This window comes from Salvia miltiorrhiza, chromosome 5 (genome assembly GCF_028751815.1).
Source record: "Salvia miltiorrhiza cultivar Shanhuang (shh) chromosome 5, IMPLAD_Smil_shh, whole genome shotgun sequence".
NCBI classification, from domain to species: domain Eukaryota; kingdom Viridiplantae; phylum Streptophyta; class Magnoliopsida; order Lamiales; family Lamiaceae; genus Salvia; species Salvia miltiorrhiza.
The window spans coordinates 19528355-19540119 of NC_080391.1; the positions used below are offsets into that span (position 1 = coordinate 19528355).

General features: G+C 37.1%; 1 protein-coding gene across 3 annotated transcripts; it reads left to right on the forward strand.

Annotated features, from left to right (window-relative positions):
- Positions 1-526: 526 nt before the first annotated feature.
- On the forward strand, positions 527-8675 carry LOC130986576 (auxilin-like protein 1). 3 transcript variants are annotated; one of them, XM_057910018.1, is made up of 8 exons: positions 527-1255; positions 2217-6081; positions 6164-6253; positions 6353-6418; positions 6527-6616; positions 6998-7174; positions 7445-7510; positions 8469-8675. In XM_057910018.1, exons 1-7 carry the CDS (start codon positions 927-929, stop codon positions 7478-7480), a joined length of 4653 nt encoding a protein of 1550 aa, XP_057766001.1. In that variant the 5' UTR covers positions 527-926; the 3' UTR covers positions 7481-7510; positions 8469-8675. The 3 variants fall into 3 exon arrangements, with proteins under 3 accessions (XP_057766001.1, XP_057765999.1, XP_057766002.1); XM_057910016.1 differs by lacking the exon at positions 8469-8675 and having other exon boundaries at positions 7445-7749; XM_057910019.1 differs by lacking the exon at positions 8469-8675 and having other exon boundaries at positions 2220-6081; positions 7445-7749.
- Positions 8676-11765: the final 3090 nt, after the last annotated feature.

Below are 11765 nucleotides of genomic sequence, written 5' to 3' on the forward strand. Positions count from 1 at the left end.
GTAAATGACTTGTTTGTCATCTCAGAGATGATCCCTTAGATATGATCTTGTACACTTCAAAATGTTTTCAGCTTTCCTGATGGCATTCAATTCTAATTGCATCCAAATAATTTTCTCTTTGATAATCATCTTTTTGTTCTTTTATTATGACTCGCAATATTTTCTCTTTGATCTATATAGTTAGATCAAAGAGACAAAAATGATTCAGCTCTAATATATCAATAAGTTCTCTTTTATCTATATAGTCAGATCAAAGAGACAAAAATGATTCAGCTCTAATACATCAATAAGTTCTCTTTTATCTATAGTCAGGTCAAGGAGAAAATAATGATTCAGCTCTAATATATCAATAAGGTTAGTGCTAGATTTCATCCTCTTCACTTTGTAATTTATATAAATTGATCTAAACATGTGCATTAATGACCAAATTTATCATTTTTAAATAGTTTAGAAATATATTGCATTTAGAACAACATTCTTAATTAACTAAACATTTTCATTTGTATTTCCATTTATCTAATAGAGAAAAAGAAGTAAACAAATTCTCCTTCCTTTGTATTTAGAACAACATCCTTAATCAAATGAAATGTTTGTAGGTACTCTTTCTCGCTTCATTTGATGTTTTACACATTTCGGCTCTGGTGGACCGAGCACACCCAATTGCAACATGTTGACCCCACGCTGCTTTCTCCCACGCAATAAAGCAATATTTAAACAGTTTCCACTTTCTCTTTCATCTCTGAGTCTCTCTCTCTCTCTCTCTCTCTCTCTTCCCTCTCCCCTGTCTGACTTGGAGAGTTTTTTCTCAACAGACAAATAACTTCACGACGAAGACGGAGAAGAAGAAGAAGAAGAGAAGAAGAAAACCAAACGACACAAACTGAGCACAAAAACCCTACCGCAGAAGGTCGAACCTATCCATTTCCATGGAGTCGCTGTCTCGACCACCGCAAAGAAGAAAACACTCCGCGGCCAGGAGCGCCTCCACCTCTTCATTCTCTCTCAACAACCCCTACGGCGACGTTCTGCTCTCCAGAGGCGCCGAAAAAGCCAAGTTCCAGCCTCACGAATACGCCGAGATTTTCTCCGGTTCTACCTCCATTCCGGTTCTCGATCTTTCCGGTCTGACCCAGCCGGCGGGTTTCCGGAACTCCGAGCTCGATTACTCCAACATTTTTGGTGGTGCCAAAGGTGGTGACGTGGCTGTGTGTCATGAGCAGTTGTTTAATGGCGTTGTTAAGACAAACAAAACGCGGTGAGTGTGTTGTTTTTATGCGCGTTTTATTTTTTATAATTTTCCCCTTCATCCAGCGATTTATTTTTTATAAACTATTGTTTATGCATTTTTTTAGTTTTTGGATTGTTTGTTTTGAGTTTGTATGATTTGCTGGTCGGTTCATTTAATCTCCTTGACAAACGTCTGTTATTTTTACCTGTCAGAGCTATACGTTTTCATAACAAAATATTCTTTTGTTTTTTGTTTCTCGCCTTTGTATTGGCGGCGACCATAATGCATAATCCTTAATATTTGAAGAAGTTTTTTCTTTTCTAATATTCTGGCAGTAAATGATTCTGTATGTGACTGCATTTTTCATCTATAAACAAGAAACGCAATATTGCTTAATAAAGAGAAGGGCTGATGTTTAGTTGTGATTTTGGTTTTGATCGCTAATGAACTATCCTGGTTGTTAAGTAATCGAGTTCAAATTCGATATTTTTTATGTGTAGATTTATGAAGATTATTGTACGTTTGTCTGATTAATGTAAAAGGTTAAAACAACTATTTACCTCAAGTTTAGTAAGTAACTACTGGAATTTTTCCCTTATTGCTTCAACATTTGAAGTTTGAAAATCTGAGCTTACTGTTTCCTTATTGCTATTCTTGCTTGTGTTTCTATTGCACGGCTTCTCTCTCGTGCATTGTCCATTTGTGGAACCGTGTTAGGTCTAATGCTTGGACGCTTTTCGATGTGTTTCAACTTAATTTGATATAAAGGGGTGTATGTGCAACTGTAGGAGTGAGAGTGGGGAATGGGGTGTGCTATGGATTTGATCGTCTTTGGTTTTTAAACTCAAATCTTCTACGTCATCTGAAGCCTATACATGCTTGTGCGGAGAGGAATGTTCAGTTGATTCATCTATATTTGTTGTATTTATAAATTTTTAGGGAAATAGTTGCTTAGTAACCCTTTCTTCAATTCTTTATTTTGTTAAAGTAGGATTCCGGCAGATGCAGAGTCTCCATTTCAAGAACACGGTTCTCTCAATGCTTCAGGAAAGGCCAAAAGCTCATTAGGTGCTAATGGTCTACCTGTTGATGGAATCAAGCAGCAATTTAACGTGTCATTTAACAAGATCAGCCAAAGAAGTAGCAATGAATCGAATGGGAAAACACATATAGCACAGCTCCAAGCTGTTCCTGGTTTTACTCACTTTGTTGATGATGGAACTCCTCAATCTCAGAAGAAAGAAGGGGAAAGGCCTGTTCTTTTAGTGAAACGTGAAGTTAGCCGAACCTGGAGTTTCAATTCTGGCATTGATGCAACCATTATCAAAGGTGGATTAAGTTCCGAAAAGTCACATACACCAGATAAGTCATGTTTACCAAGTTTTGCTTCTAACGAGACTGCTGGTGAAAACTCACCACCACTCTTTGATGAGGAGTTAGATGAAAATTCAGATGCTGCTGTTTCTATTGCTGCCTTGAAGAAAGCCATAGAGCAGGCTCAGGAGAGTATGAGGCTTGCTAAACTGATTATGCAAAAGAAAAGAGAAGGTATTAAAGATGGTTCTAGAGCCAGGAGGTCTAAGGGTCGGTCAAAAGTTGAGGATAAGAAGGAAACTAGGACTGAACATGCGTCTGGTGGTCCGAAGGAGAACAATGTGATGGGAAAAAATCAGCGATTAAATCCTACATTCCCTGTGTTCATTGGGGTTGATGGAAAATCTGCTCCAATCCTGAGTCATAGTGACAATCTTCTAAATGCTCGGAAGACTGATGTGGAAACCGTAAGGGAGAATTTTGAACCAGCCAATGCTCATGGAGATGCATTCATGGATGTGGATAAGAAATTTACTTCATCTTGTAGTCGGAGTGGGTCATGTAACACTGACATAAAGGATGAATTGGAAAATATCATGCAAAATGTTGGGGCATCTGAATCACATGGAGAGACAACTAATTATACTGGATCAGTAGAAACTGTAGTTCTGGAATCTGGGAAATTGGACTGCAATGATAACTCAGTATGTTCCACAACTAAAGCTGTGCCTTGCCTTGATCATATGGAAACTGGCCATGAAGCTTTGGAACAGAGAGAGTCAACCACGCATCAAGCAGAAAGGCATGAAGTTTTCTCTAGAAGGGCAGAAGGTGAGGCAAACACTTCTCCAAGTGTGCAAGAGCTGGAACAGGGCCCTAATGAAGAAGCCGTAGAACAGTGTCAGGCAACTGTTAGTCCTGTAAAAGGGCCTGCAAATCTTGTGGAACGAGTTCTAATTGTTTCTGGAAGCACACAAGAGCATGGGAAAATTACGCATGGAGGTGGACATTCAAGGATCAACCAGGAAAATGAACTAACTGAGGGTAGTGGCGGCATTGCGGATAAGGAAATGTGTGAAATGAAATTTGTGGGGAATGAGGAATTGTATTTGACCGAGAAAAACATGGTGGATGAAGCAGACATTGGTAAGCAGCGTGAAAATGTCTCTGAGTGGCAAGAAGATGGCCAAGATGTAAAATGTAGTGATGGAGGCGAAATTGGATTGGTAGCCAAAGAGGAGATTCTATGGTTCGAGAGTGAAGTACAGCTGGAGGAGCCTGGAATCTTTCCAGTAGTTGGAGAAGCTGCGACCGAGATGTGCATGGTTCTCAAGCCAGAAATTGATGATGAGAGACCGAACTTTGAAGAAGACATTCAAACTGTATCTGGAGAATACGAGGATTATGGAATTGCAATTAGACGTATGGATGCGGCTGAAAGTGAAGCAATTGAGACCATACAGATAGGAACAAATACTGATTCGGAAGTTCAGAATGGTAGAATTCCTTTGGAGGTTGAGGAATTAAATCATACTGATGGAGCAGCAGGTAGAAGGAACCATCTTCAGGACAATGGTCAAGAACTAAATGATTCTGCTTCTGAAAGGGATACTAGTGAAGCCTTTGCTGTCCATTCTAATGATCGTGGTACAATTTCCAGTGATAATCATGGTATGCATACTACAACCTTCTTCAGTGAGACTCCAGAACCTTGTAATGTTGACTTCAACAACAAAGCCGGAGAACATCAAGCACTTCTTAGAGGCTGCGAAGATAACTATAGCTTGCCTCGAGAAACTGAAATATTTTGGGAAGTTGAGGAAAATGGGGCCGGAAAACAGTTTGAGCTGGAGCCAAATAACATGCCTGGAACAGATATCTTCGGTGCATGTGCCTCTGCAGAGAAGTGTACTGAAAGCCAACTGAACAACACTTATAAAAGGTTCTCTTCTGATAGCAAGTCTACCAGTGACGTTTTAACTTATAAAGATCATGAGAAAACACTGCCAAACAATGAGGATATGCTCAAGACAGCTACTGAGATTCATAATACTGCTCAAGAGTATGCTGCTAACATCAATATGCAAAATTTTCTCGAGGGACATGTTTGTACTGCTAACCAAGTTCAAGGAATTGATAACACAGATGTAAAGCCAGATCTGCGACAAAATTCAGAGAACAGAGAAGAATCTCAATCAACCTACTCTGTTGAAAGTGAAGATGAGGTATCTGCTCATGAGTCTCCAGCTTGTAGAAATGATGCAAAAGAGGATTCCTTAAACAAGGAAGAAATAACAGGTGATCTTGATATGAAGTCTGATGAAAGAGTACATGCTGGATTACGAAGTGAATGGCTCAACTCCAAGGACCAAAGTCACCTTTCTCAAACAAATTGTAAACCTAAAGAGATGGACGAATCTGTGGAAGCTGAAAGAAATATAAAAACAGGTCAAGATATGGAAGAGAATGTCCAGAATCTCGGTAGAACCTCCATCTCAGAAAAGCCAGATGCCAAACAAAATGAGCAGAAGTGTGAGATAGATTCTTGGCAAAGGATTGAAGCCATTAGGAGGGGCAGAGAACAGGAAAAAGATAGAATTGCTAGATTAATAAGTGAATGGGTGAACTCCGAGGACCAAAGTCACCTCTCTCAAACAAATTGTAAATCTAAAGAGATTGACAAATCCGTGGAAGCTGAAAGAAATATAAAAACAGGTCAAGATATGGAAGAGAATGTTCAGAATCTCGGGAGAACCTCCACCCCAGAAAAGCCAGATGCCAAACTAAATGAGCAGAAGTGTGAGATAGATTCTTGGCAAAGGATTGAAGCCATTAGGAGGGGCGGAGAACAGGAAAAAGATAGAATTGCTAGATTAGTAAGTGAATGGGTGAACTCCAAGGACCAAAGTCACCTCTCTCAAACAAATTGTAAACCTAAAGAGATGGACATATCTGTGGAAGCTGAAAGAGATATAAAAACAGGTCAAGATATGGAAGAGAATGTCCAGAATCTCGGGAGAACCTCCGCCTCAGAAAAGCAAGATTCCAAACGAAATGAGCAGAAATATGAGAGAGATTCTTGGCAAAGGATTGAAGCCATTAGGAGGGGCAGAGAACAGGAAAAAGATAGAATTGCTGTTGAGAGAGAACGGGAAAAAGATAGAATTGCTGTTGATAGAGCAATCCGAGAAGTACGTGAGAGAGCTTTTGCTGAAGCTCGAGAAAGAGCAGAACGAGCTGCTGTGGAGAAAGCAGCAGCTGAAGCTCAACAAAGAGTTACGGGGCAGGTGCGGGAAAAGACTGTGAAGGCATCAGTAGATACTAAGCCATCAGTTGATAAGGCATCCATTGAAGCCAAGCTCAGAGTGGAACGTGCTGCCGTAGAAAGAGCCACAGCAGAGGCACGTGAACGTGCTCTAGAGAAAGCAATGTCTCAAAAAACTTCCATGGGGGCAAGAGGACATGCTGCAAAATATTCTGCAGAAAGGCCTTCTAGTTCTTCCAGAAATGATGGATTGAAACACAGTTTCTCATACTCTGTGAGTATCAGTCTTGTCTGGTTTGCTAGTGACATATACGTTGACAAAATGCGGAGGACTAACTAAATCAGTTGTCCTGTAGGATTTGGAGAAATCTGATGGAGCTACCAGTGAATCAGCACAGAGACGTAAAGCAAGGTTAGAGAGACATCAGAGAATAATGGAGCGAGCGGTGAGGACATCATCCTTTATTCTTGAAACTAAAAGCTGAACCTTGAGCACAAAAAAAAGAATGAATTTAAAGTTAGTGACTTTCATTTGGTCTTTACAGGCAAAGGCCCTTGCTGAGAAGAATACGCGCGATCTTCTTGCCCAGAAAGAGCAGGCTGAGAGAAGTGTAATGTTTTATACTCCATTATTTAAATTTATTGCAATGGAGGTAGTTCAGTGTATTTCTTACTGACTTTTAAATTTATCGTAGTAAAATGTTTCTGTCTGATTGCAGAGATTAGCTGAATCTCTTGATGCTGATATAAAGAGATGGGCCACAGGAAAAGAGGGGAATTTGCGTGCACTACTCTCGACTCTACAATATGTATGTGCTCCATACCCAGCAATTAGTAAACTATCACAATGATTTGCATCCCTTTAGGCTCCATTATTTTGCATCAACTTCCAGAACAACCCAAACCAGGATACCCTGGTTGTTATGCTAAAATTCATCGTATAAATCAATAACAGAGGACTAATGTTGCTCTATTCATGCATATTATGTTAAAATGCTTTCGGTAAAACCTTGTACCAGAATTGACATAGCTAAAATGCCATACTGAGGCACAATTAGGAGCTTTCTGCTTTTGTTCTCTCTTTAAAATTTTACATCTTTTTCCGGCTTAAATATTAGCTGTCTTAAAGATATAATCTGTGAAATGAGATAACTATGGCCATTCAATTGAAGAAACCTCTATTGATGCAGATACTTGGACCGGAAAGCGCCTGGCAGCCCGTCTCACTGACAGAGATTGTAACTGCCGCTGCTGTAAAGAAAGCATACAGGAAGGCAACTCTTTGTGTACATCCTGACAAATTACAGCAACGAGGAGCTAGCATTCAACAAAAATACATATGTGAAAAGATTTTTGATCTTCTGAAGGTATGTTGCCAGTTATCCTCGTGGACAAAACGTCTTTAGATATAAACAGTAATATTGTTGCTAGCATCATAAGAAACTTGTGATATACAATTGGAAAGAGAAATCACAAGATGGATGGAATCTTTTGGTGTTTTAAGAAGCTTATATATAATAAGTGATTTTGTTGCACGATCATTCACTTCTTCCTTCAGTGAATCTTAGTTAGACAAACATCTTGTGTTTCTTATATTTGGTAATGAATCAACTATACTGTTGCTCTATCAACTACAGGCAGCATGGAACAGGTTCAATTCAGAGGAAAATTGACCAGAAAAGGAGCAACAATTCTTTCAAAAGGTGCACCTTTATATTTGATTGATTTCATTGATTTTTTCTTTTCTTTTTTCCCTATGAACTTCACCAGCTAGATTAAAGTAGGATGGGGCACCTAGAAATATGTTTGGTAACAATTACTTCATCTTTTGATAGCTAGATGTAAATGCATGACCTTGGCCTTGCGGTTGTGCACAAATGTATATTTGAAAATGATATATTCAGGTTTTATGTACAAAGAAGAACTAACGGCTTATAATGTATTCCTCTCAGAAAATAAAAAAGAATAGTAGAAAAAGATAATTAATGGGTGAAAGTTAAAAATACCCACTTGTGACAAGTAATATCTTAAAAATCGGTATTTTTATACGTTAACATAAGTAATTATGAAATCAATTTCAACGTTTGCGATGTATATATTTTCTTATTGATCCTATATGAGCATATATTTGAAAAACTTGTACGTCTTCCAACAAATCTAGAAATTACATTGTGCTGGTAAGGCACGACATGGATTTGTGTCCGATGCTCAACTACAATGATACTGGGGTAATTGTAAAGTAAATCATAAATTTATACTTCATTCGTTCTACTAAAAATAGCTTGTATTTCATTTTAGGTTGTTCTACTATAAATGGTCTATTTTCATAAATAGAAAAATTTAATCCTCAAAAAGGTGTAGGCTCTACCATTTTTAATCAATTTACTCTTTCTTCTTAATTTCTGTGCTGAAAAGGTTTGAGCCACCTATAGTACGACAAAAAGAGTAACTATTTTGCAATTTCAATTTTACCTTCAAGCCTACTCAATACTTATAATTTTTGGAAGAGTAAATTTGATCTAAAATCATAGTAATAAATTCTAATATTTTATTTTGTCTCATAATCTTTCGTTTTTGTATCATAATACATAATAAATTGTTATTTTTTTAATTTTTTTTAATTTCACATAACGTGATTTTTCGGTGAATTTTTGGTGCTAGACTTGAATGATGTGGCATATTGTAACGGCAGACCGAGATCATTAAATGACTTGGAAGATGTGAACTCATTTACAAATGACATATGCCACATCATTCATATGTAACGGCAGATTGAGATCATTACATGAAGTGTCATTTATATATTTGAAAAATGTCAATTATACACTAGTCATTTACAATATAATAGTGTCATTTATACTCAGTATAATTTGTATAACATAATAATGTCAATTACAGACAGTGTCATTTGTATAATTAAATAATGTAATTTACACAATTTGGATCAGGATATGGATTTGGATCATAATACGAATTAGGATATGAGTGCGAGTGCACACTGAAATTGAACGAGTTTATCCAATTGATATACGTATCACGTAACATTTGTATTATTATATCAATGGAAAATTGAAAATTACACTAGAAGGAGACTAAGGGATGTCAAAAAAGCCGAAATCGACGGGCCGACCAGAATAGACTGATAAAAAATGAGGATTAGGGCTGAAATTTTTTAGCCCGAATGGCCCGAACCGAAAATAGCCCGAGCCAGATAGGGTTGGCCCGATTAACCGAACACTTTCGTAATAATTGATTTTTAAACTTTAATGCTTTACTTTTTAATTCGATAATAATATTTTAATGCTTATAGAATATGTTTTGATTTTTTCCTACGGTTAATAACAAACATCTATGATATAAAAGTTAAAGAAATATAGTCATTTATGTTAAATATATATACAATTTTTATTGGAAACGAAGTTAAAAAGTTAGATATTATGTAAATTTACGTTAAAATAGCACTAATTTTTGTATCTAAACAAAGGCGAAATGTCTTGATTTAAAAACATGATATATTTTTATTACAAGAGTATAATTATCTATTTAAAAAAATTAAACATATAAAAAAAATCCTAAACTTGCAGGCCCAAACGGGCTAGCCCGAAACCGAGTGGGTTAGGGTTAGGATCGAAAAATTTTAACGCGAAAAATAAAAAAACCGATTAGCCCGAATCGAAAATAACTCGAAACCGAATGGACTGGCCCGAGACTGTTACGCCACTCGCATGGAACGGAGTGCTAAACTCAATTTATATCTTTATCTATCATAAAAGAGCGTCGTTTTATAAAACTTAATTAGCATGTTATATACATATTAATTTATGTAATTAATTTAAAGACAATAGTAAGAGATGATAAACTATATTTTTCTATTATTATTATTATTATTATTATTATTATTATTATTACATTACAAAAAATATTGCAATTAACGATAGAAGCTAAAATACTATTTAGCAATTAACGACGGATCTGTTCCAAAAGTAATTATTTCGTGGCAAATTCAATTAACGGCGGAAATCTCCATCATTAGTAAAGAACCAAATATTTCCAATCTGCGAATATTTGGTTGTGGAGTTTATACTCCAATAGCGCCACAAAAACGTACCACAATAGGCCCTCAACGTAAGCTAGGTATATACGTGGGTTATGAATCTCCATCTATAATTAAATTTTTTGAGCCCATGACTGGGGATCAATTTACTGTCCGGTACGCTGACTGTATTTTTGATGAAGATCATTTCCTGACATTAGGGGGAGACAAAAGCCCAACTTCAACACAATGTCGAGAAATTTCATGGAATGAGAAGAATCTTCACTATTTAGATCCACGTACTAATGAATGTGAACTGGAAGTTCAAAGGATAATTAACTTGCAATATTTAGCAAGTAATTTGCCAGATGTCATTCTTCAAAAGATTTTGATGTAAATTCACCGGCGTTGTCCATTCGGATGGAGTTAATTTGATTATTTTGGCAATAAGCTTTGCAAATCTTTATCGTGAGTAGATAATAAACATACGTAAGTCCATCGAGTAGAAGCATCAATCAGGACCATAAAATATTGAAATGGTTCGGACGCCGGGTGAATTGGTCCACATATATCTTCTTGAATTCGTTCAAGAAAAGAAAGAGATTATAATTTAACTTTGGTACGAGAAGGTCGTACTATAAGCTTACCTTTTGCACATGTTTCACAAACAAATTCATTTGAAGGTGATAGATCTTTTGTTTGTATATTGTGCCCAATAGCATTATTAATAATCCGACGTATCATATTATGCCCAGGATGACCCAATCGTTCATGCCATAATATCAAAGATTTTGGGTCTTTAAATTTTATGCTTAACGCAACATGATTGTTACGTTTAATATGAGTATAATACAACCCAGAGGAGAAAGAATGGAACTTCTCAAGAATTTATTTTCTACATTCAACATTCTGAGTGATGGTTAGAAATTCATTATTGTTATCGGTTTCAGTTTCAATGTGAAAATAGCTTAGTCAGATGTCTTTAAAACTAAGAAGGGTACGTTTTGATTGTGGATACAAAAGTGCATCATTGATAATTAATTATGTACCCATAGGGAGTATCAGAGAACCTCTTGTGGAGCCGACAATAAGGATATTGTCATTTTCAATAAGAGTTTGGAAATATTTTCTATCAGTAAGTATAGTATGTGTTGTGGCACTATCCACTAGACACAATGTACTTTCATTCTCCATGAGTTGCATGTTTGAGTTTGACATTCTAAAAGCAAAGAAGTAGAATGTACATTAAGAAAATAACAAATAAAGATAGCAAATAGTTCACAATAATAATAAAAATTTTAAGTATTGCAAACACACAATAATAAACTAAAGTACTATCAGTTTGCAAATAAAACATATCTTCTTCATCCAGGACCGTCGCTGTCACGTATAGAACTACTGGTGCTGGCGGAGCAATCCTCTCCCAGCAACTCTAGGATGGCTTCACCGACCAGATATACGCCCAAGATCTCTTCTAACTTCGACGCACCCCAGAAAACTTCGTCTGTTGTTACTCAACCTAAGGACCAGCATAGGGTTTCGACGAACTCGAAGTCCACACATCTGCCTGCCATTACTGCTGTTACCACTCTGGCCGAAGTTCCGGCCAAAACTGCTAACGTTTCTAACGCAAAAATTGTCACGAAACCAACCTATGCCGCTGTCATGGGTCCTCGGCCTGTACGTAAACCACACATCCCGACCCATCACTTCTCTGTTTGTACGTAAACCACATATCCTCGGCTTGTACGTAAAATCTGAAAAGAAAGGTGACGAGGTTGCGTTCAACATACCATCTTCCATCTATCAGAAACAGGTCACCGAGATTCAACATGCCCTCATTGGCCGTTTGTTCCTACACAAGGGAGATAAGCCCCGTCCCAATCTGGAGTTAAAACAAGAATTAAATAAACTATGGCACGTTA

Bases quoted from the DNA above. Each gene is read 5' to 3' on its own strand.
- LOC130986576 (XM_057910018.1), top strand. From the start codon at position 927: ATGGAGTCGCTGTCTCGACCACCGCAAAGAAGAAAACACTCCGCGGCC. The intron at 6,082-6,163 runs GTGAGTATCAGT...GTTGTCCTGTAG, and splicing joins AACACAGTTTCTCATACTCT to GATTTGGAGAAATCTGATGG. The intron at 6,617-6,997 runs GTATGTGCTCCA...CTATTGATGCAG, and splicing joins TACTCTCGACTCTACAATAT to ATACTTGGACCGGAAAGCGC.